Source organism: Oncorhynchus tshawytscha, unplaced genomic scaffold (genome assembly GCF_018296145.1).
Source record: "Oncorhynchus tshawytscha isolate Ot180627B unplaced genomic scaffold, Otsh_v2.0 Un_contig_210_pilon_pilon, whole genome shotgun sequence".
In the NCBI taxonomy this organism is placed as follows: Eukaryota; Metazoa; Chordata; class Actinopteri; order Salmoniformes; family Salmonidae; genus Oncorhynchus; species Oncorhynchus tshawytscha.
Window position 1 is genome coordinate 88,334 of NW_024609700.1, and position 21,199 is coordinate 109,532.

The following is a 21,199-nucleotide window of genomic DNA, read 5'->3' on the forward strand; positions in this document are numbered from 1 at the left end:
TTGGAAGGTTTCCACATTGAACACTACCCTCTGTGTGTAGTGGTTGAGTTTCAGTTCAACTGGCTTGATGCTTGGTCCAGAGTGGACTGTTAATGTATATTATTAAAGGTGAAGATTTTAAACATCCTTATGAATTTGTATTGGTGCAGTGATGATCCAAAGTACAGTAATACATTTAAAAAATCATGAAAATTCATGAAATGTTTACACGAAATAGCATGTTTCTTTCGTATGTACATTGTTGTAGCACTCCTGTACGGTAGGTGGCGGTGTTACACTTTAAATTCTACAGCCCAGCATATGATTACATTACTGTGACGAGGAAAATAAAGCTAGCTACAATCAAAAGCTATCTGTCGATGTTTAGCTTCTGATATGATTGTATTTGTTTTACTAGATTGCTAGATAACTATATATCGTCATAATATAGAAAACATAAAGACTGTTTTCATATTGAAAAGGGGCCAAAAGCGTCGGGGGACAATGTCGGGTTCCGTGGTCGAGTTCCAGGCGCAGATAGCCTCAATCATGGAGGTGCTAGCCAACGCGGCTGTAGCCGAAATCTGCAAAGTTGTTGACGATGGCTATGCTGTTGTACACCTGGAGATGTCCCAAAGCCACAAGGAGAATGAATTTCTCCGGAGGAATATGAAATTGATGGAACTTCAGATCGCGAGGTTTCGGGCTGAGAGAAAGTTTTCAGAGGGGTCCGTCCACAATCGCTTCCATGGAATACGCCTCCTAAACAGACACAACCATCGTGAGACGGCAACGACAGGTTGGTGGTGATGATGAATTTGACACTGTGCACATAGACTAAATTACATGAATCTTCAATTTGATCCCATCCATCAATTGTGTTTTACAAAGTTCAAAGCAAGCATAATACATCCATGATGTATGTAAAGTCAAAACATTTAGCGCCCAGCTGTATTATTGACATTCCATATATGACGTATCATGCTTACTTTGTACTGTCAATACAGCTAGGGTCCCTCTAGCTCTATATACACATTACACACGTCATGAACGTATTATGCTTGCCATGTTCTTTGTAAAAAGACCATTGATGGATGGGAGCATATAGAAAGTGATCATAATTTATTAAACTGTCATACACTATATATATAAAGGTATGTGGATACTCCTTCAAATTATTGGATTCGGCAATTTCAGCCACACCGTTGCTGACAGGTGTATAAAATCGAGCACACAGCCATGCAATCTCCATAGACAAACATTGGTAGTAGAATGGCCCGCACTAAAGAGCTTGGTGACTTTCAATGTGGTACCTCCATAGGATACCACCTTGGCAACAAGTCAATTTGTCAAATTTCTGCACTGCCAGAGCTGCACCGGTCATCTGTAGGTGCTGTTATTGCGAAGTGGAAATGTTTAGGAGTAACAACGGCTCAGCCGTGAAGTGGTAGGCCACACAAGGTCAAAGAACGGGAACACCGAGTGCTGAAGCGCAGAAAAAATTGTCTGTCCTCGGTTGCAACACTCACTGCTGAGGTCCAAACTGCCTCTGGACAATACATCAGCATAAAACTGTTCGTCGGGAGCTTCATGAAATGGGTTTACATGGCCCGAGCAGCCGCACACAAGCCTAAGATCACCATGTGCAATACCAAGCATCGGCTGGTGTGGTGTTAAGCTTGTTGCCATTAGACTCTGAAGCAGAGTGATGAAACACTCTTCACCATCTAGCAGTCCCACGGTCGAATCTGGGTTTGGCGGATGCCAGGAGAACGCTACCTGCCCCAATGCATAGTGCCAACTGTAAAGTTTGGTGGGGGAGGAATAGTGGTCTGGGACTGGTTTTGGTGAGGCCCCTTAGTTACAGTGAAGGGAACTCTTAACACTTCAGCATACAATTACATTCTAGACAATTCTGTGCTTCCAACTTTCTGGCAAAAGTTTTGGGAAGGCCCTTTCCTGTTTCAGCATGACAATTCTCCCATGCACAAAGAGAAGTCCATACAGAAATGGTTTGTTGAGATCTGTGTGGAAGAACTTGACTGGCCTGCACAGAGCCCTGACCTCAACCCCATTGAACACCTTTGGGATGAATTGGAACGCCGACTGCGGGCCAGGCCTAATTGCCTAAAATCAGTGCCCGACTTAAAGCAAGTCCCCGCAGCAATGTTCCAACATCCAGTGGAAAGCTTCCCCAGAAGAGTGGAGGCTGATATAGCAGCAAAGGGGGTACCAACTCCATATTAATGCACATGATTTTTTAATGAGAGTTTTGACAAGCAGGTGTCCACATTATTTTGGCCATGTAGTTCTAATTATTATTATTTTATTTCTAGGACCTACTTGGCAAAGCAGAAACAGACTTTCCAACAAGAGTTTTGGGAACAGCAGCATACCAAGAGACAGACAGCCCATAGACGTGGACCAAGACGATGTCTCTCCATCAAAGCATATGGATGCTACAAGTGATGAGGTAAGTTCCAATTTTAATAGACGATTTTAGACTGTCACAGACTTATATCTGTTTTAGTCTCGGACACCAGACACTTCCTTCCGTCTGGGGATGAGGTTATGTCTGTATAGACGTGTATGTCAGCACATTATAACCAGAGATGTTTGCAGTTAGTAAAGTAATACTCTCTATACTTTCAATGCATTTTTGCACAAACGGCTTGTAAACGTTCACGTAAAATACAGAAGGTGGAGTTTACCCTCCACTACACCACTGATTAGAACACAATAACAACAAGACAACTACTATGAAGTTCACTATATCCCATGTCATGCCCATATCTCCATTCAGTAGATAGTGTATGCTCTGTCTCACTCACTCATCTCTCCCACTTAACCCCATTAGCAGTCAGCAGAGACAGAGGAAGGGGAAACAGACCTGCTGATCATCAAGGTGGAAGGAGAAGCAGATGACCAGGACTCTAGGATCAGCCACCCAGCTAGAACAGTGGAGGGCAGCAGAGAACTAACCACCCAACCGGCTGCAGCCACAACAGAGGACCCTGCCATCCAGTCCAGTGGCCCCAGAGGCAACAACAGCATCCACACTGCTATGGAGGTCAGTGGATCTGACCTCATCTTCCTTCAATCAGAAACAGGGATTGTGAACCAGGGACCAGAGCAGTTTACAGGACTTGAACCCAGAGCAGAGAGGCAGAGTCTGGACACTAAGTGTGACATGAACGGGGACCTCAATTTCTTAAGAGGTTCTTTAAACCAGGTGTGGAGAGAGGTAGTAGCGACTGATGGTGGTGGCTCTGCTGCTCACAATAAAGTAATGGACCTAGGGAGTGGCCCAGTGGGCCTAGAAACACAGACTAGCTCAGACATAGAAATGAGAAGTGTAGGGTTAGAAAACCACAGGTTTTCCCCCAAGTCATTCCATTCTTCATCAGAAAATGTGATAGTGATTGACTCTGTATCCAGTGTGCAGCAGGTAGATATAGATTTGAGTGGGGTCAGGTGGGTACAGCTACTGCACCAGATGACAATGGGTCTGGAAATAAGCAGGGAGTGGGAGTGTTTAACAGAGACGCACCAATGATTCACACCGAATCAATGAGAGACAACATGACGCAATTGGTTTCACCCGGCTTCCGGCCCTCAGAGATAAATACAGGCATGCATCTTGACACAGGAAATGTAGGTGAGGCCAACAAAGCTAGTTGGAGTTTGTTGACAAGCCTCCATAGACGCTCTGAAATACCAGGAAGAGGAGCTCAACAACCAGTTCATACCTCACTTCCTGTTGGAATTTTAGACCAAGCACCACAATTTAATCTCACTTGATTAATCTCACCACACACGGTAGACTATGCACCGTAGAACAACCGTACAGTTGCCCGAACTGCCATAAGAAGTTTGTCCATGAGAGCGGCTTACGGCAGCACGCTGTTGTCCACACCAGGAAGCGGGGGTTCGGCTGCACCTTGTGTGAGAAGAGCTTTGTGTGCGCCAGGCAGCTACAAATGCACCTGAACGTCCACACTGGGGAGAAGCCCTTCAGTTGTGCACATTGCGGACGCAGGTTCTCCCACTCTAGCAATCTGAAAAGACATCAGAAGCTTCATCATTGAGAACTGACAAGGAAGCAAGAGATTCCTATTGAAAAAAGCTGTTATAGCAATATCATGAGTTCAAACGTTGTCATATGTTTGCCTTAGTCTATCTATTGCATGTTAAAAAATGTTTTTATCATTTGTTACATTTTAGTAATTTAGCAGACGCTCTTATCCAGAGCGACTTACAGGAGCAATTAGGGTTAAGTGCCTTGTTCAAGGGCACGTCGACAGATTTTTCACCTAGTCGGCTCTTGCAGAGCGCTACAAATTTGCAAAACGTATGACATATTACGAATTACAATTTGTGTTGGCTAACGTTAGCTAGGTGATTAGATAGCTGGGTTAAGGTTATGTGTTAGTTTAAAGGGTTATGGTTAGGGGAAGGGTTAGCTAAAATGCAAAGTAGCTAAAGTTGTCCATAATGAGATTTGAACACTCAACCTTTCGGTTGCTAGACTTTTGCGTTGTTCACCCACCCATCCACGCCGACCAACCACACTCCTTTCATTTTTGCCTTAAGTAACCTTCTTTCTTATGTAACTATACTAAACGTAACATATATTCTTTTGAGGGTCACAGATTTAGATGTACTATGTTACATCTAGTCTATGAGACAAGGCTGGTTTACAATACAATGTGGTTCATGTTTACATTATCGGCATAAACTGTTAAGTTTTCTTAGTTCCTTGGCTCCTTCAAGGCCAACAGCTTCACTCACATTCACTTGTAAGGTTGATAGTGGTTGTTTTCTCATAAGAATACTGCGTGCCTCACAACATAGCAGATTCTGCATTTGTACTGTGAGAGTGAAAAACTGTCCTTTTGTACCAATTTGTTCATTAAATCCTATAATTCCCTCAATAAATAATATTTTTCAAAGAATTATGGTGCTTCTTATTTATTAAATTTTTTTACCCACTTTTTCTACCCGATTTTGTGATATCCAATTGCGATCTTGTCTCATCGCTGCAACTCCCTAACGGGCTCAGGAGAGGTGAAAGTCGAGTCATGCGTCCTCCCAAACCAATGTGTCTGAGGAAACACCGAAGTCAGCCTGCAGGCGCCGGGCCCGCCACAAGGAGTCGCTAGAGCGCAATGAGCCAAGTAAAGCCCCCCAGCCAGACCCTCCTCTAACTCGGGCGGCGCTAGGCCGATTGTGCGCCGCCCTGTGACTCCCGGACACGGACGGTTATGACACAGCCTGGGATCGAACCCGGGTCTTTAGTGATGCCTCAAGCACTGTGAAGCAGTGCCTTAGACCGCTGTGTCACTCAGGAGGCCCCTCATGGTGCGTCTTGACCGTAAATACAGTTTATTAGGTACACCCATCTAGTACTAGGTCGAACCCCCCTGTAGCCACGAAGGGAGGCACCTGGTCAGCAAAAATGCTCAGATACGCTGTGGTGTTCAAACGTTGCTCAATTGGTATATTCCTGTGCCAGGAAAACATTACACCACCTCCACCAGCCTGTACCGTTGACACCAGGCAAGATGGGGCCATTGACTCATGCTTCTTGTGCAAAATCCTGACTGCATGACGCAACAGGAACCAGGATTCGTCGGACCAGTGCTAGCCAACGTGGCTGTAGCCGAAATCTGCAAAGATGTTGACGATGGCGATGCTGTTGTACCACTCCTCAATTGTCCAACGTTGGTGATGGCGTGCTCACTGGAGCCGCTTCTGCTTGTTTTTAGTTGATAGGAGTGGAACCCGGTGTGGTCGTCTGCTGCAATAACCCATCCTTGACAAGGACCGACGAGTTGTGCGTTCTGAGATGCCGTTCTGCACACCACTGTTGTTCCTCGCCGTTATTTGTCTGTCTGTGGCCAGCCTGTTAGCTTGCATTATTCTAGCCATTCTCCTTTGACCTCTCATCAACAAGTTGTTTTCGTCCACTGGACTTCCGCTGACCGGATGTTTTGTTTGTCGTACCATTCACAGTAAATCCAAGAGACACGGTTGTGCGTGAAAATCCCTGGAGGCCGGACGTTTCTGAGATACTGGAACCGCGCACCCGGCACTGACAATCATACCATGCTCAAAGTTTCTTAGGTCGCTTGTTTTACCCATTCTAGCGTTCAATCAAACAGTAACTGAATGCTTTGATGCCTGTTTGCCTGCTTTATATAGCAAGCCAGGGCCACCAGACTCACTGTCTGTAGGAGCGGACCATTTTCGTGAAGGGGGTGGTGTACCTAATAAACTCACATTGACCCTAAATATATATTCTCACATTGACCCTAAATATATATTCTCACATTGACCCTAAATACATATTCTCACTTTGACCGTAAATACATATTTTCACGTTGACCCTAAATATATATTCTCACGTTGACCCTAAATATATATTCTCACGTTGACCCTAAATATATATTCTCACGTTGACCCTAAATATATATTCTCACATTGACCCTACATATGTATTCTCACATTGACCCAACATATATATTCTCACATTGAGCCTACATAGTGTATTCTCACATTGCTTACGAATGAAATCAGTCAGTTGGCAGCAAATTATGTTTTCCTTTCAAAAGTACAGGAAATTATTGCAGTCCCAATTTTAGTTTCAAATGTTTTGAGGACCGAGAAGCTTCAGATTTTCTGTGTCCATGAGTTGAATCAGTAGATTAACATCTTAATTCAAGCCATTCGATCAATATTATAGCCTAGTAATATCTGAGTTATAATAGACCTGCATTTGTTTGAGAGCTTTGTAGAGCTCATGTCTGTCTACTTAATTCCTCCCTCCTCTTTTCAGGACAAATCTACTGTGGAAGGGGAGAGAGACCTCCAGCCATGGAAGAAAGAAGATGGTCTGAGGGAGATGCCAGGTAATGATTTATGGATTGCTGTAATGAAAAATGACATACTGATTGACAACCTCATTGTTTTATTTGACTGCATAATGACCATCATGCTTTTGCTGTCTCTTCAGGCACTGATAGTGGCCACAGAATGACAGACCCAAACACACCGACCTCTCTAGACACGGACCAAACAGAGCTCACTGAGCAGCTCAGAACCAAACACAGCATAGTGACTGTCAACAGATCAGACAATGTTTTCAAGTCAGACCCGGAGCCTGAGAGCCTGAGCCAGGTGTTCCAACTCACAGGTCCAGGACCTGTTGCTAAACAGCAGCGCAGCCTAAACTGCGAGAGAACAACCGATCTGCCTGTAAACTCCCGTAAGCGAAGAGGCAGTGATATAGAGAATGATCGGCCGTCTTGTTCTAGTTATGTTGCAGAGACAGTCTCAGGAAGCCCCTCGCCTCTCAAAAAGGTGAACCCCATTCCCCCACTTCCTCAGATGGTGAGGGGTGAACACGAGAATTCCCAGGGCAGTTCAGAGGTCAAGTCTGAGGTCATAGTTATTGACCCCCTCCATGTTGACGAGGGGGAAGATGGGGATGGCACGCCCTCGTCCTGGAGACAAGGTGACATCATGGAACACGGGCATCATCATGGAGGACATAGTGAAGCAGATGCCATGCTTCTCGGAGGACATTCGAGTAACGCTTATCATCATCATCATCATCCTCACCCAGGTGTCCAGCCAGCAGCGAGACAGAACTCATCTGACAATCACTTTTACACCATCGGCTTGGATGGCGCATTCAACAACCGCCTCGGCACCTTTCAGAACCCCGCAACCACCGCCACTCCATACGCCACGGGAACCGAGGAGCTGCAGTACCCCACCTGGGTGGATTTCCCTGGGAGCGCCCCCGACACCCACCTGGGCGACGTGACTGGGACTCATCAGGACAGAGGGTCTAGGGAGGAGGGGGCGAGGTCCTACAGGTGCAACTTCTGTGAGAGGGAGTACCCTCACCTGTGCCAGCTCAAGATGCACCAGAGGGTTCACACAGGGGAGAAACCGTACGAGTGCGCCCTGTGTGGGAAGCAGTTCAGCCAGCTGTGTGGCCTGAAGAGGCACCAGAGAGTACACACAGGGGAGAAACCTTTCAGATGCGCTCAATGCGGGAAACAGTTCTCTCATTCCAGCAACCTGAAAGTGCATCAGAGTGTCCATACAGGGGAAAAACGTTTCCACTGCACCCAGTGTGGAAAAAACTTCTCCTTTCTGAGCAATCTGATAAGACACCAGGCAGTTCACGCAAGGAAATGATAGGTTGTATTGATTTGTTGTGTTGATTTAGGATTGTGTTTTCTGAATTGATTGGAAATTGAATGAGGTGTGTGATTGCTCTGGCTAAATGCTGCAACTCTGAATTTTTCGACTTGTTAGTTATACACGTGTTCAACCAGTTAGCAAGTCAGAGGTTTCCCAGTTCCGACAAGCACCTACACGCGGCATTAAAGGTCGTTACCTGTTCTTTGTATTCACTATTATTTTGTATTCTGGAGCAATTTGTAAAACATTTTTATTTTTAAGAATGACTCAATGTTTGCTGCAGATTGTTGTTATATTAGTTCAACATACAGTAAGTATCATGTTGTCTATAAAGTTAAACTTTTATTATACAACTTCCTACAGTATTTGTGTGTTTGAAAATAATCAGGCCAGAATAAGATTGTCACAAGGAACATGCTTGTGTTAAAGTTAGCGTTTTTTGTGATGTTTTGAGAAATAAACCAACTCATGGGAAATGAGATGAACATATTTTGTCTTTGAGAATAATGCATAAAGCTTTATCATCAGACGGTAAACTGTGATCTCAGTGTTTACGCCCTCTCCGGAAGTAGATGGTTTAACCCCGGAAAAGGGTATTGCTAGCTAGCCTGCCAAGTAAGGTTGGCTTCATAGCAATCACAGAAAAATAAAGTGGTGACAGCTGCATAGAAGTACGGTATTTGACAAGAGTTAAAGGGTATATTGGGGGGTGGTGTCTCGTCCCCCCAGGCCGTTTGCATGGTGTACTGTACTACCCGATAGGATCATGTAGTGGCATGGTAACGTTAGTGGGTTTTTAATGAGTGTAGGTAGCAGCTGCAGAGAAAGACCTTGGAGTACGAGATTTTACTGCAGAATAAGTAATTATGTTGGGGGCGGGGGTGATTTGAATGAAATAGGGGTATATACTGTAGGTGTAGGGTTAGTTGGTGGATTTATTTATTTTAGGAACAGGAATAATGAGAATTTAATGTAGGTAGGAAATGACTGGCCTCACTTTAGTACAGCAGCGGTGTATGTACATTTAAATTGTATGCGATAGGCCAATCCCGAAGAAGGAGAATCAAATCAAATGTATTTATAAAGCCCTTCTTACATCAGCTGATATCTCAAAGTGCTGCATAGAAACCCAGCCTAAAACCCCAAACAGCAATGCCGGTGTAGAAGCAATGCAGAGAAGAGGCTAGCTGGCTTGTGCTTGTAGTCAAATAATAAAAAAAGATGTTCAACGAAATCGTTTTTCGTGCGCGTGTAGTGTCCGTTATGGAAACTTTAACAGCAGCAGCTGTGCGAGCAGTGTGTCACATAATGGAAGAAAGCTACGCTGCCCTTCGTGTGGAAATGGAGTGTAGCCATGAACCGAACAGGAAGCCCCTGACGATGGAGAAGGAGACTGTGCAAGCATTCAACCCTTGCCGTTCTCCTGATCGTATACAAATGGAAGGTGAGATCACAAATCAAATTATTTGTCACATGCGCCGAATACAACGTGTAGACCTTACCGCGAAATGCTTACTTAACATTACAAGCCCTTGACCAACAATGCTGTTTTTTTAAGTAAGGGGGGGAGGCAATATACCAGGGGTACCGGGTCAATGTGCTGTGGTACAGGTTAGTCTTGGTAATATGTACTGTACCAGTCAAGTTTGGACACACCTACTCATTCAAGGGTATTTCTTTATTTTCTGCATTGTAGAATAATATTGAAGACATCAAAACTAGGAAATAACACAAATGGAATCACGTAGTAACCAAAAAAGTGTTAAACATTTCAAAATTAATTTTATATTTGAGGTTCTTCAAAGTAGCCACCCTTTGCCTTGATGACAGCTTTGATCACTCAACCAGCTTCATGGAGTAGTCACCTGGAATGCATTTAATTTAACAGGTGTGCTTTGTTTAATGTTAATTTGTGGAATTTCTTTACTTCTTAAATGTGTTTGAGCCAATCAGGTCTGTTGTGACAAGGTAGGGGTGGTATACAGAAGATAGCCCTATTTGATAAAACACAAAGTCCATATTATGGTAAGAACAGCTCAAATAAGTAATGAGAAACGACAGTCCATCTTTACTTTAAGACACGCAAGTCAGTCAATCTGGAAAATTTAAACTCATAAAAAAGGTGCCATAGATTTTTCAACTAACCTGCTCTTGGCGATACTAAAATATAATTTCAAAATGGTCTGAGAAGAACAACATTGGCAGGGCAATTCAAGCGTAGACAATATGCAGTAATGTATTGGGCCTGTAGCCTACTGCACAAACCTCATTGCTACTGAACTGTTTTTAATTGGTTAATGTTGCGTACATGGGCTTAGTCATGTTTTTTTTTTTTTTATCTGAGCGGAAGAGCTCGGCTGGCATTTTGACTCCGTGATCTTGACTCAGAAAAGGTTGGTGACCACTGATCTAGAGGTTAGCTCTGCCCTGGACCCGAGCTAGAAGATAGCTAGCTACCTATAACCCTGTATGGGTGGTTGCTTGGCCCACACTCAATCTTGGGTTAGGGTTAACTATCAACTAGCCCTTTTGACTCCAATATGGCTTGTGTAAATGAGAGCAAGCGATCACCCAGGTAAACACTACACATTGGGGGTGAATGAAGGAGTCAGTTGTCCCCAATAAATGTGGGATCCAATGTAAATCCCTTTAAGTACAGATCATCATTAGCTGTAACACTATGCAGTCAATGTTATGGCAACTCTTTTTTTCTAGTAAGTTAGATATTATGGAATATGGGCCTTCGTAGCTAGGGTACTAAAGGTACTGTGATTCACATTGTATATTAATGCGCCTTCTGCCTTACTATTATTCGACCATGCTGGTCATTTATGAACATTTGAACATCTTGGCCATGTTCTGTTATAATCTCCACCTGGCACAGCCAGAAGAGGACTGGCCACCCCACATATGCTCTCTCTAATTCTCTCTTTCTTTCTCTCTCGGAGGACCTGAGCCCTAGGACCGTGCCCCAGGACTACCTGACATGATGACTCCTTGCTGTCCCCAGTCCACCTGACTGTGCTGCTGCTCCAGTTTCAACTGTTCTGCCTTATTATTATTCAACCATGCTGGTCATTTATGAACATTTGAACATCTTGGCCATGTTCTGTTATAATCTCCACCTGGCACAGCCAGAAGAGGACTGGCCACCCCACATAGCCTGGTTCCTCTCTAGGTTTCTAGGTTTTGGCCTTTCTAGGGAGTTTTTCCTAGCCACCGTGCTTCTACACCTGCATTGCTTGCTGTTTGGGTTTTTAGGCTGAGTTTCTGTACAGCACTTTGAGATATCAGCTGATGTACGAAGGGCTATATAAATAAATTTGATTTGATTTTGATTTGATACCCAAATCTTAACTGGTATGTTACCCCACCAGGTTTGAGAAAGACCCCTGTTGATGAACAGCAGGATGAAGACGAGGCCAGCGGTGCTGATATGGAAGATGATCCCATGGACCACAATGATCCCACAGGTCATGATGATTACACTCCACTGTTACCGATGTCATCGCAAGGACCATCACAGCCTGTTAAACCAAAGACCACATCCTCTCTGGTTAAGCTTACGGAAGATGAGGTCAGTGGAGCTTGTGATCATATACTGGGGGCCTAATTCATAAATGAGACTATATGAATTATACTCACATTTCGTAGCAAATTATACGTTTCAACGACATGTACGGACAATACCAAGGTAAACAATGCAACTTCTTAATGTTAAAATAAATAAGAAGCATAATTTAAGGTTTCATATCTAGATAGCTAACTTGTACTAAGAGTTGGCTGGCTGGCTGGCTAACGTGAGTTGGCTGGCCGGCGTTGCTTTCATATGTTTGGGACATTGAATATATGTGAACATTCCATGATATTTGCTATCCACAGTGTGTTGCGTTGGAGCCAGTAATGTGTTATTGTCCGTGGTTGTTTGTGTGTGATGTCAGATATATATATTTTGTATATTAATGCGCCTTACCCCTAATACTTAATATAATCCTATCCTTTCTGCATACACTTTAATTGATACTCCAATAAATATGGCACCATAGAACTCTGTTAAGCCCCACAATTAGCCGATCTCATTATTTTTTTACTGACATGAAGTTATTTGTTTCAGGTGCACCATTCGATTGTTCCTGTCAATTCTCTACTATCACTCACAAGATGCACAACCTGCTGCAAATTGTTCCACTGTCCACTTTGTCTCAGCTTTAAACCAACCAAACGCTCAAGATTACAGCGCCATGTTGATGTGCACATGAAAAATGCGGTGTCTTTCAAAGGTATGCAGATGTTTTAACCATGTAGTCTGGTAGATTGTATTATCATTCTTGTCAAGATGTGCATTTACTCATTTCCATCTAATTTTTCTAGATAAAAAGATTTGTAAATGCAATTTGGACTGTAGGACAGATGGCCATTATCACTGCCCCCAGTGTGAGAGAACTATCATCAGGAGGGATGCCATGACAAGTCATCTGCTGTTGTGTCAAGGGGCTTCAGCTCCTGTTTCATCAGCTGCACTGCACTCTACGCATGCTGTACTGCCCACACCTGCTGTAAACCAGCGTATTAAAATCACCACCCATATCCAACTGCCTCAAAGACCAGCCTATAGGACTCTGACGACTATGTGTGATCACTGTGGCTTTGTGCTCCTGAGAAAGAACTTGAAGCAGCACCTGCTGAGGAAACATCCAGAGATAGCCACTCCATTGGAGGGAGCACAATCAGATCCTGTGTCTGTGGCACAACAACACGGCACCATGAAACATGCTGAAGGGACCAGGCGGAGACGGAGACTGGCCGCCACCTGCACCATATGTGGGCGTACGGTGACCATGAAGAACATGCGAGCACACATGAACAGAAAACACCCTGATTCCTGGTAGATGCCTGCTTTGCAAACAGGCATTATAGCCTGATCCCAGATCTGTTTGTGCTTTTGCCTTTTGTCATTGAGAAGCAAAACAATTTGGCCAAGAAAAAGAGTACAAGGAGTGGAATGTTAGCAAAACAGGTTCTGGATTTCAGGATATAGGCTTCATGCATCAACTACTTAATTGATGGCTGAATTCTATACATTTTTTTTATAACAAATCTTGTACATTCATGTTGTATATATTTTTTTACCATACAAATGGAGAAAATTGCATTTGTTAATCTGACCCTTCAGTCTATTGGGTTACGGTTATGACCTGGCTGCCAGTTCCATTTCCAAGGCCTGAGTGCTGGTCTTGCAAACAAGCACAACAAACAATTGGAGAGGAAAACTATAAACATTTTGTTATTTTGAACATTTCTTGCAGTCTCTATAACTTGTTAAAGTTTACTATTGTACAAAGTATGTTGAAAAGCTGGGGAATCATGCTCCACTCACTCACACCAAATAATGGTGGTTCAAATCTAGGCTGTAATCTGCTGTAATCAAGTTATTTAGTTTAGAACAAAAGATGTAAGAAGCTGCTAGACTCAAGGGCGTATCTAAACGTGTATTTACGGTATTTCACCGGCCCGCCCAACCTCATCAGCTGTCCGGAATTAATCTAAAGAAAACTTCCGGAGGAGGTGAAGAGGTGTGAAAAGGTGAAGCCACCATCTGATAACAAAGAGGATGTTCACTGTAGCCTTCTCACATCACAGTAGGAACAAATTAGATTGATTATTGTAGTCTACTTGGTAACCATGTCTCACGAACTCGCTTTTCGTTGTCGCGTCACCTCCATTATGGAAGCTTTGACAGCAACAGTCGTGCAAGAAATCTGTCAATTTATGGGAGAAAGCTATGCTGCTCTTCGAGTGGAAATGTTGCATGAACAAAATAAAAAAGAGACAAGGATGGAGAAGCCAGCGAACTGCCCCAAGAACTTTTCAAAACCTGGTGAGATGTTAACAGTTAGCTATTTGGTGTACAACACAAATTTTAGCGTCTGGTGTACATCCATGGTTTAATTAGGCAATAATGTACGAGGGGGTGTGGTAAATGGCCAATATACCACGGCTAAGTGCTGTTCTTCTGCACAACATCGCAGAGTGCCTTGACACAGCCCTTAGCCGTGATATATTGGCCATATACCACAAACACCTGGGGTGCCTTATTGCTATTATAAACTGGTTTCCAACGTAATTTAGAGCACTAAATATAAATGTTCAGTGTGCGGTCTGAAATACCATGGCTGTCAGCAAATCAACATTCAGGGCTTGAACCACCCAGTTTATAACACGCAATAAACCCAGAGTGCTAAACCACCACTATAGCGGTGTCTGTAAAAAATGTTTTTTATATATAAAATCATTAATGCGTCTATTTTCATTATTTGTATGTTAGTTAGCCCACCAAGTTTGGGAAACTTTCCAATCGTGGGGCAGATCCTGAATAAACAAGAGGCCAACTATCATTGGCTAGAAGACGGTGCTGTTTTTGAAGGCCTAGCATCACCGGTGCCAGAGACGGAGAGACAAGAGCCATCACAGCCCCCTGGTCAGATTACAGACACGGTAAATTCAGTTTGGTTTGTCCCACCTACTTTGTAAGTGAGGACCACCACACGAGATGTTTGTGTTGTTGTTGCATCCCCAACATAACTGGCGGTAGTTTAGAACGTGATTCATCAATAATGACCTTGTCTTTTGGAAGGTACCATGGCCAGTATGGCTCATCAAACAGGAGGAAATGGCTGATGATGATTTGGAATCGGAAGGTTAGTTGAAGCAACTATATTCAATCACGATGTAAAGTATTTTATTTCACTTGTATTACATTGTGTATTTGTCACTTATATATACATTTATTTTTGTAATGTCCATTTAAAAAAAAATCTATTCCATAAACAAATTGTGTGTGTGTGTATACGAACAACAATTTAGACACACAAACAGACTACATCTCATCTGCCCAGACCAGCATGCTCACACCCCATCCCTGGTGCCTGCATTATTGTTTGCCGCTTGGCCTTAAATTGAACCGATTTATTTTTCTTGGTCGCCCTTACTAATTCAATAATGAATCATTACATTTGTCCATTGTGTCAATGTCAGCGGATTGATTGACTTCCAAGTTTCTGTATACGTTGTTTTGTTTTTTTCATTTCCAGGTTACGGCGAGTGGATTCCAGAGACTCCCAAGGCAAGCCAGAATATCACAGGAGAAAGTGATGAGGAAGAGAGAAGTCAAGCCTCTGGGGGATCCAGAGAACTTGGACTCGACGACTTCAAGAGAGAACAGAGTCCGTTGTTGGTGTCAGCTGAGGATGCTGTGACACCCATAAAGACAAAGTATAAAGCACGCATGTTAGAACACACTGGGAAGCCACGTTTCCGCTGCGATATCTGCGGTGAGAAATTCCAGCGTCAGAGCGGCTTGACCAGGCACCAGCGGCACAAACACAACACCGTGAAAACCTACAGTTGCACTGTGTGTGGGAAAGGGTTCACCTACATCAAATCTCTCAACACGCATGAGCTCACGCACTCTGATGTCTCTATCAGTTCAACTATAACTCTGGATGAAGCCAAGGCAAGGAAAAGAGGTCTGACTGATGAACCCACAGACCGAAATGCAGCAAGAGATGTGAGTTGTGTAAAATGTTGCCCATTACCAGTACCTTGAAGATGCACGACTGATCACAAGGCGTCCATTGTTTTGATGTGTTTTTCTAGATGATCAGTGCCATCCTTCACTCAAAGCCAGGTGGAGAAAAGGTATTCCAGGAGTATGGGAAAACCAAAGGTCTTACGGATAGCACACGGAGACTGATGGTGAACATTATTGTGGCCGACATGATGGAAAATCATGGGTACGTATCATGACAAATGGTATAATATTTAAGTGTATGATTTGTCAAACTTAAAGGTATTAGACACCCCAAAATGAAAGTCTGCTAGATGTTTTCAGACCTTAAAAGCAGACTACTGTCAATATACTATATGTCCACATCATTGCTTGATAGATTTTTGTTGCCAATTCTTTCCATTCATTTTGAGGTATAGTTACTATATCCACAAACCAATGGTTCAGAATGGAAACATGGCTCGACAGTAGTGTACTTTTGAGGTATGAAAACATCTTAAAAGCTTTCATTTTAGGGTGCCCTTTGACACAAGCTCCATTACTGTGGCATTGTGATTTTAGGTCTGAAACACCAGTCATGCATGCATTCCCTGTATGTAGAGTACAAGCCTGTCTGTTGATACCGAGGGGGTTTCCCTAGAGACATCGCTCTGCTTTAGATCACAACATGTGGTGGGGCTTCAGTTTAGCTGAGAAATTAATCACTGATTATCGCTTTTACTAGAATTGTTACTGTTTATTTTATCTTCCTCAAAGTAGGATCCCCCCATCAAGTGTCCGCACCAACTACGCCCTGGGGATTGTGACTTTATTCCCCTTCTTGAATGATCCAGATTCAGAGCATGGCTATGTAAGTATGGACGGATGACTGAATTCTCTCTCAGCGGATACCAGGCCTACAGTTCCAGGATGTTAAATTAAATGGTGTTGATCATTTTGAACTGTTTCCTTTTTTGATTGACAGGAACAATATTACGACGCAGCTAGTGGGTCTGGTTATCTGACCTGGAGAATAAAGACAGTGGGGCGCAACAAATCATGTAAGACCAAGAGGAGAACCAAGTCCACCTATCAAAAAGGTCCAAAGGCTCAACACAGTTCCCCTTCAGCTGTTGAGGAACTGTTAGGTGATGAATGCAAAGGCACAGCTAAGTTACTCCTGCACAATATTATCCCAATTCTTTGCTAATTTCACTCATCTGTTATCAGTTGATCGAGACATTTGGTAAATCATTTTTGTGTTGTTTTTGTAATGTCCATCAGATTGTAGTTAGAGCTCTTTAGCAAATAGTAGTAATGGTAGGGAGTTTTTTTTCAGAATTTTCCCTGAAAGTTACATCTTTGTAATCTTTCAGATGAACAAGTGTCCATGTCTGAGGTCTTGATCTGCTCAGTTGGGTCTGATTCCTCTGGATCAGCTTTAACTCTGGAAAAATCCAAGGCACGAAAAAGACGTCTGACTGATGAACCTACAGACAGAAATGCAGCAAGAGCTGTGAGTTGTGTAAAATGCTGCTGTTAGCTCCACTACTAGCGCGTTAGTGATAATACTTTAAAACACGTGTAGCTGTTTCTGTTCCGCCTATTTACATACCCTTGTCTTCTTGTCCATTACCAGTACCTTGAAGATGCTCGACTGATCACAAGGCGTCCATTGTTTTGATGTGTTTTTCTAGATGATCAGTGCCGTCCTTCACTCAAAGCCAGGTGGAGAAAAGGTGTTCCAGGAGTATGGGAAAACCAAAGGTCTTACGGATAGCACACGGAGACTGATGGTGAACATTATTGTGGCCGACATGATGGAAAATCATGGGTACGTGAATAATTCAATGTGTTAGAAATGTGTGATGACGGGGCCTACCGGGTGGCGCAGTGGTCGCAGTGCTAGCTATTCCACCAGAGACTCTGGGTTCGAGCCCAGGCTCTGTCGCAGCCGGCCGCGACCGGGAGGCCCATTGGCCTAGCGTCGTCTGCGTTAGGGAGGGTTTGGCCGGCGGGGATATCCTTGCCTCATCACACACTAGCGACTCCTGTGGCGGGCCGGGCGCAGTGCACGCTGACCAGGTCGCCAGGTGTCCGGTGTTTCCTCCGACACATTGGTGCGGCTGGCTTCCGGGTTGGATGCGCGCTGTGTTAAGAAGCAGTGCGGCTTGGTTGGGTTGTGTTTCGGAGGACGCATGGCTCTCGACCTTCGCCTCGATGCAGCGATGAGACAAGACAGTAACCACTAACAATTGGATGCCACTAAAAAGGGGGTAAAAGTAAAAAATGAAATGTGTGATGACCAAAGCTGTTATGTTTAACTGCATGATTTTAGTCAAACTTCAAGTACCTGTGTGTTCATACTGGTGGGTATGAACAGCTTTAGATCAAACCATGTAGCGGGGCTGAGAGAACATCAATTTTTTAAATGTTTTATTCAACCTATTTAACTAGGCACGTCACTTCAAATAACTGTTCATTTCCTGATGGAACTTCCTATGTACTGATGGGTGGATACATACAATACACATTAAAACATAAAACAGTATTTTATTTAAAACATTTTATTTAGCTATTTTTTGTAATCTTCCTTGAAGGAGGATCCCCCCATCAAGTGTCCGCACCAACTACGCCCTGGGGATTGTGACTTTATTCCCCTACTTGAATGATCCAGATTCAGAGCATGGTTATGTAAGTATAAATGTAGGACTGAATTCTCTCTCGGGATACCAGGTCAAAAGGTCCAGGACATTAAAACGGCGTTCATCTTTTTTTTTTAAACTGTTTTCTTATTGATTGACAGGAAAAATATTACGATGCAGCTAGTGGGTCTGGTTACCTGGCCTGGAGAATAAAGACAGTGGGGCGCAACACGTCATGTAAGACCAAGAAGAGAACCAAGCCCACCTATCAAAATGGTCCCAAGGCTCAGCGAAGTTGCCCTTCAGCTGTTGAGCAACTTTCGGGGGATGAATGCAAAGAGGCGATATCTGTGCTTCAGCATACAACAACTAATGAGTCACTGGTTCGAGAGAAGATGATGGCAACGTTCCAATACAGACAGCAGGTGGTTCATGATCCGGGGAAGTCCTCAACTGTCCTAGATGTCTTCCCCAGATTCCTTGACACTACAGGCTTGGTAAGACTGTATGAATAGAATTCATAATGTTTTGGTGATGTTAAAAGAAAGTGTAAAGAGAATTCATTTTGAATGTTTTTGTTGTTGAATGTACTTCAGATCAACCAAGATTTCACCAGACTTTTCGGAGAGGTGGTGTCTGGGACATTTATGGCGAAGTGGCCAACATTTTTCAAACCCAGGGTCATCGCAGATTGCAAAACCCTTCCCTTCAGCGAACCTGTGGAAGACCTCCTCTCATCTGCTCAGCAGGAATCGAATGATTATGGTACTAGTGCAGAACTCAAACATGTTCTTTTGGTATTTCCAATGACTTTTCTAACTTGACCATACAATGTCTGAGTGAAACTGGCATGTGAGCTTTTACTGAGCATTTCTTGTTTTCCACTGAAAAATTAGGATGGGAGAGTGACTTGGCAGCCATTTTGTTGCTTCTGCATCTCCTACCCCCGACCTCAAAGGGCCCAAAGACCGCAAAGATCCGTACCTCTCAAGCTGCTGACCATCTGGTTAGATTTATGAAGGTTTGTGCACCTTTCTTTAGGACAGTAGTTGTTAACCCCAGGGGAGGAGCTCTGTATTGTTAACAGGAGCTTTATGACAGTTTCACATAATGTTCTCCAGAGGTGTAGCCAAAGTCAATTATATCCCATGTAAATAGGATAACCATCCATTTTATGAAACTCTGAGTGCATATTTGAGTTAAAATATAGTTAAACTAAACCCTCATTGCTAGGTTGCTTAGATTAAGATTATGATCACTTTATTGGTCAATTGCATATAAGGTCCAACCGAAATTTGACTTTCGCTTTTAACCCAACCCTGCTGAAAGACACATGCATATTCAGGTTTTGGAGAGGTGCGGGGGCTGCCACACTGGGTGCCTGGGGAGCTGCTGTTGTGGGAAGTAAAGTGCCCGTGGGCACAACGGAAGGCAATGGCATCTAGAATGGAACTGGCAACCCTCTGCCTGCTTACTCACCTCTAACCGCTAGGCCAGCGTTTCCCAACTCAAGTACCCTCAACAAGCACACGTTGCATCACCTGACAAACTCACTTGATTCAACTTAACGGCTTGATGATTAGTTGACATGTTTCAGGTGTGCTTGTCCAGTGCTACAATAAAATGTGTACTGTTGAAGGTACTGGAGTTGGGAACCACTGTGCCAGGCTGCCTACCTAGTGGTCATGTGGTCTGCCCTCGGGATTGTGGAACACGTTATTTACTGTTGTCTTGTACTCTTTTCCTCAGGTAGGGACAAGTATGGTGACCTTCCTTGAGACAGTTGGATATGAGCAGCAGCCCTTCCTCCTCTGTGTCGGTGAAAGGAAGAACAGCCTTCAGAAGTTTTACATCGTCGTTGACCAGAAGGCCATCCCATGCAAGGCCCAAACATCAGTGGCAGCTTTTGACGAGCTCTTTAAGGCACACTATGTCTTCAGTGTGTCCTACCATGAAGCGTTGTGTAACTTCTACACATTCATCCAGACCACTGTGTACGGTATCGACGTGGGGAAGGCAAAGGAGTCCTCAAGAGTCAAGGAGATTAGAGTAAGGCTGCTTAACAAAGACCAGGGGAGTGGTGCCGCCGGAGCGCAAGGGAGCAGCGCTCCCGCCCTTTTTGCAATTTGAGAATATAAGTTAGTAGTTGAATAGAATAGAGCAGTATCACCATCTGCTCTATTTCGCTCCTGAAACAGTAACTCAAGAAGATCTAAGTGCGTATCCCCATGAAGCTGATTGAGATCAAATGATTGTCATGCAGATGCAGTTTGGACATTTCACCGGTAAAACTCAAATAATTATCGTTCACCAATGACACTGATGGCCTATTTGTAAATTAGATACCCTCAAACACCAAGTTAGGCATATTACATTTTAGTGAGAGAGTGTGGGCATGGGGCAGATGTTGCAGTTGGAGGATGCATTTTGTGCATATTGTATTATACTATTAATTACGTTACATCTGTCAGTACAAACTTTGATTGTAAAATTATGTAATTGACGTTTTGGGGGTTGGCTCCCGAACCTAACAAAAACAAATGGCACTATACCACTTACATAGACATGTGAATTGAGATGTGTTTACATGTTTTATTTGTAAAATACACTACAGCAGTTGTGCATTGCTTTTTTGACAAGTTTCATCATGGTTTGTCAATAAAATGTAATTGAATCTGGACAGCAGTTGTTGTAGATGATAATACATCAGTCAATTTAAATAAATCAATTAACTAATCTATGGATGTCACATAACTGGAAATACAGATATGCATACATTTAGTACATTTCACTATATGTAAAAAAGCAAAAG

General features: G+C 43.4%; 1 protein-coding gene across 11 annotated transcripts in view; it reads left to right on the forward strand.

The window, feature by feature from the left end:
- LOC112243848 overlaps positions 1–21,067 on the forward strand; it is a 34,345-nt gene extending 13,278 nt beyond the window's left edge. The window contains exons 1-17 of one of the 11 annotated variants that reach the window (XM_042317033.1): positions 8,780–8,867; positions 11,574–11,773; positions 12,311–12,476; positions 12,568–14,074; positions 14,522–14,691; positions 14,831–14,894; positions 15,288–15,763; positions 15,853–15,989; positions 16,520–16,613; positions 16,728–16,905; positions 17,119–17,258; positions 17,440–17,576; positions 18,343–18,436; positions 18,549–18,884; positions 18,984–19,152; positions 19,284–19,408; positions 20,137–21,067. In XM_042317033.1, the coding sequence (XP_042172967.1) occupies positions 13,879–14,074; positions 14,522–14,691; positions 14,831–14,894; positions 15,288–15,763; positions 15,853–15,989; positions 16,520–16,613; positions 16,728–16,905; positions 17,119–17,258; positions 17,440–17,576; positions 18,343–18,436; positions 18,549–18,884; positions 18,984–19,152; positions 19,284–19,408; positions 20,137–20,517 (2,697 nt within the window). In that variant the 5' untranslated portion in view covers positions 8,780–8,867; positions 11,574–11,773; positions 12,311–12,476; positions 12,568–13,878 and the 3' untranslated portion in view covers positions 20,518–21,067. Of the gene's footprint in view, positions 1–305; positions 779–2,315; positions 2,453–2,836; positions 3,050–6,817; positions 6,891–6,994; positions 9,057–11,573; positions 11,774–12,310; positions 12,477–12,567; positions 14,075–14,521; positions 14,692–14,830; positions 14,895–15,287; positions 15,764–15,852; positions 15,990–16,519; positions 16,614–16,727; positions 16,906–17,118; positions 17,259–17,439; positions 17,577–18,342; positions 18,437–18,548; positions 18,885–18,983; positions 19,153–19,283; positions 19,409–20,136 lie in introns of those variants that run through there. The other 10 variants (XM_042317036.1, XM_042317030.1, XM_042317037.1 and 7 more) reach the window with 10 other exon arrangements.
- The last annotated feature ends 132 nt before the right edge of the window (positions 21,068–21,199 follow it).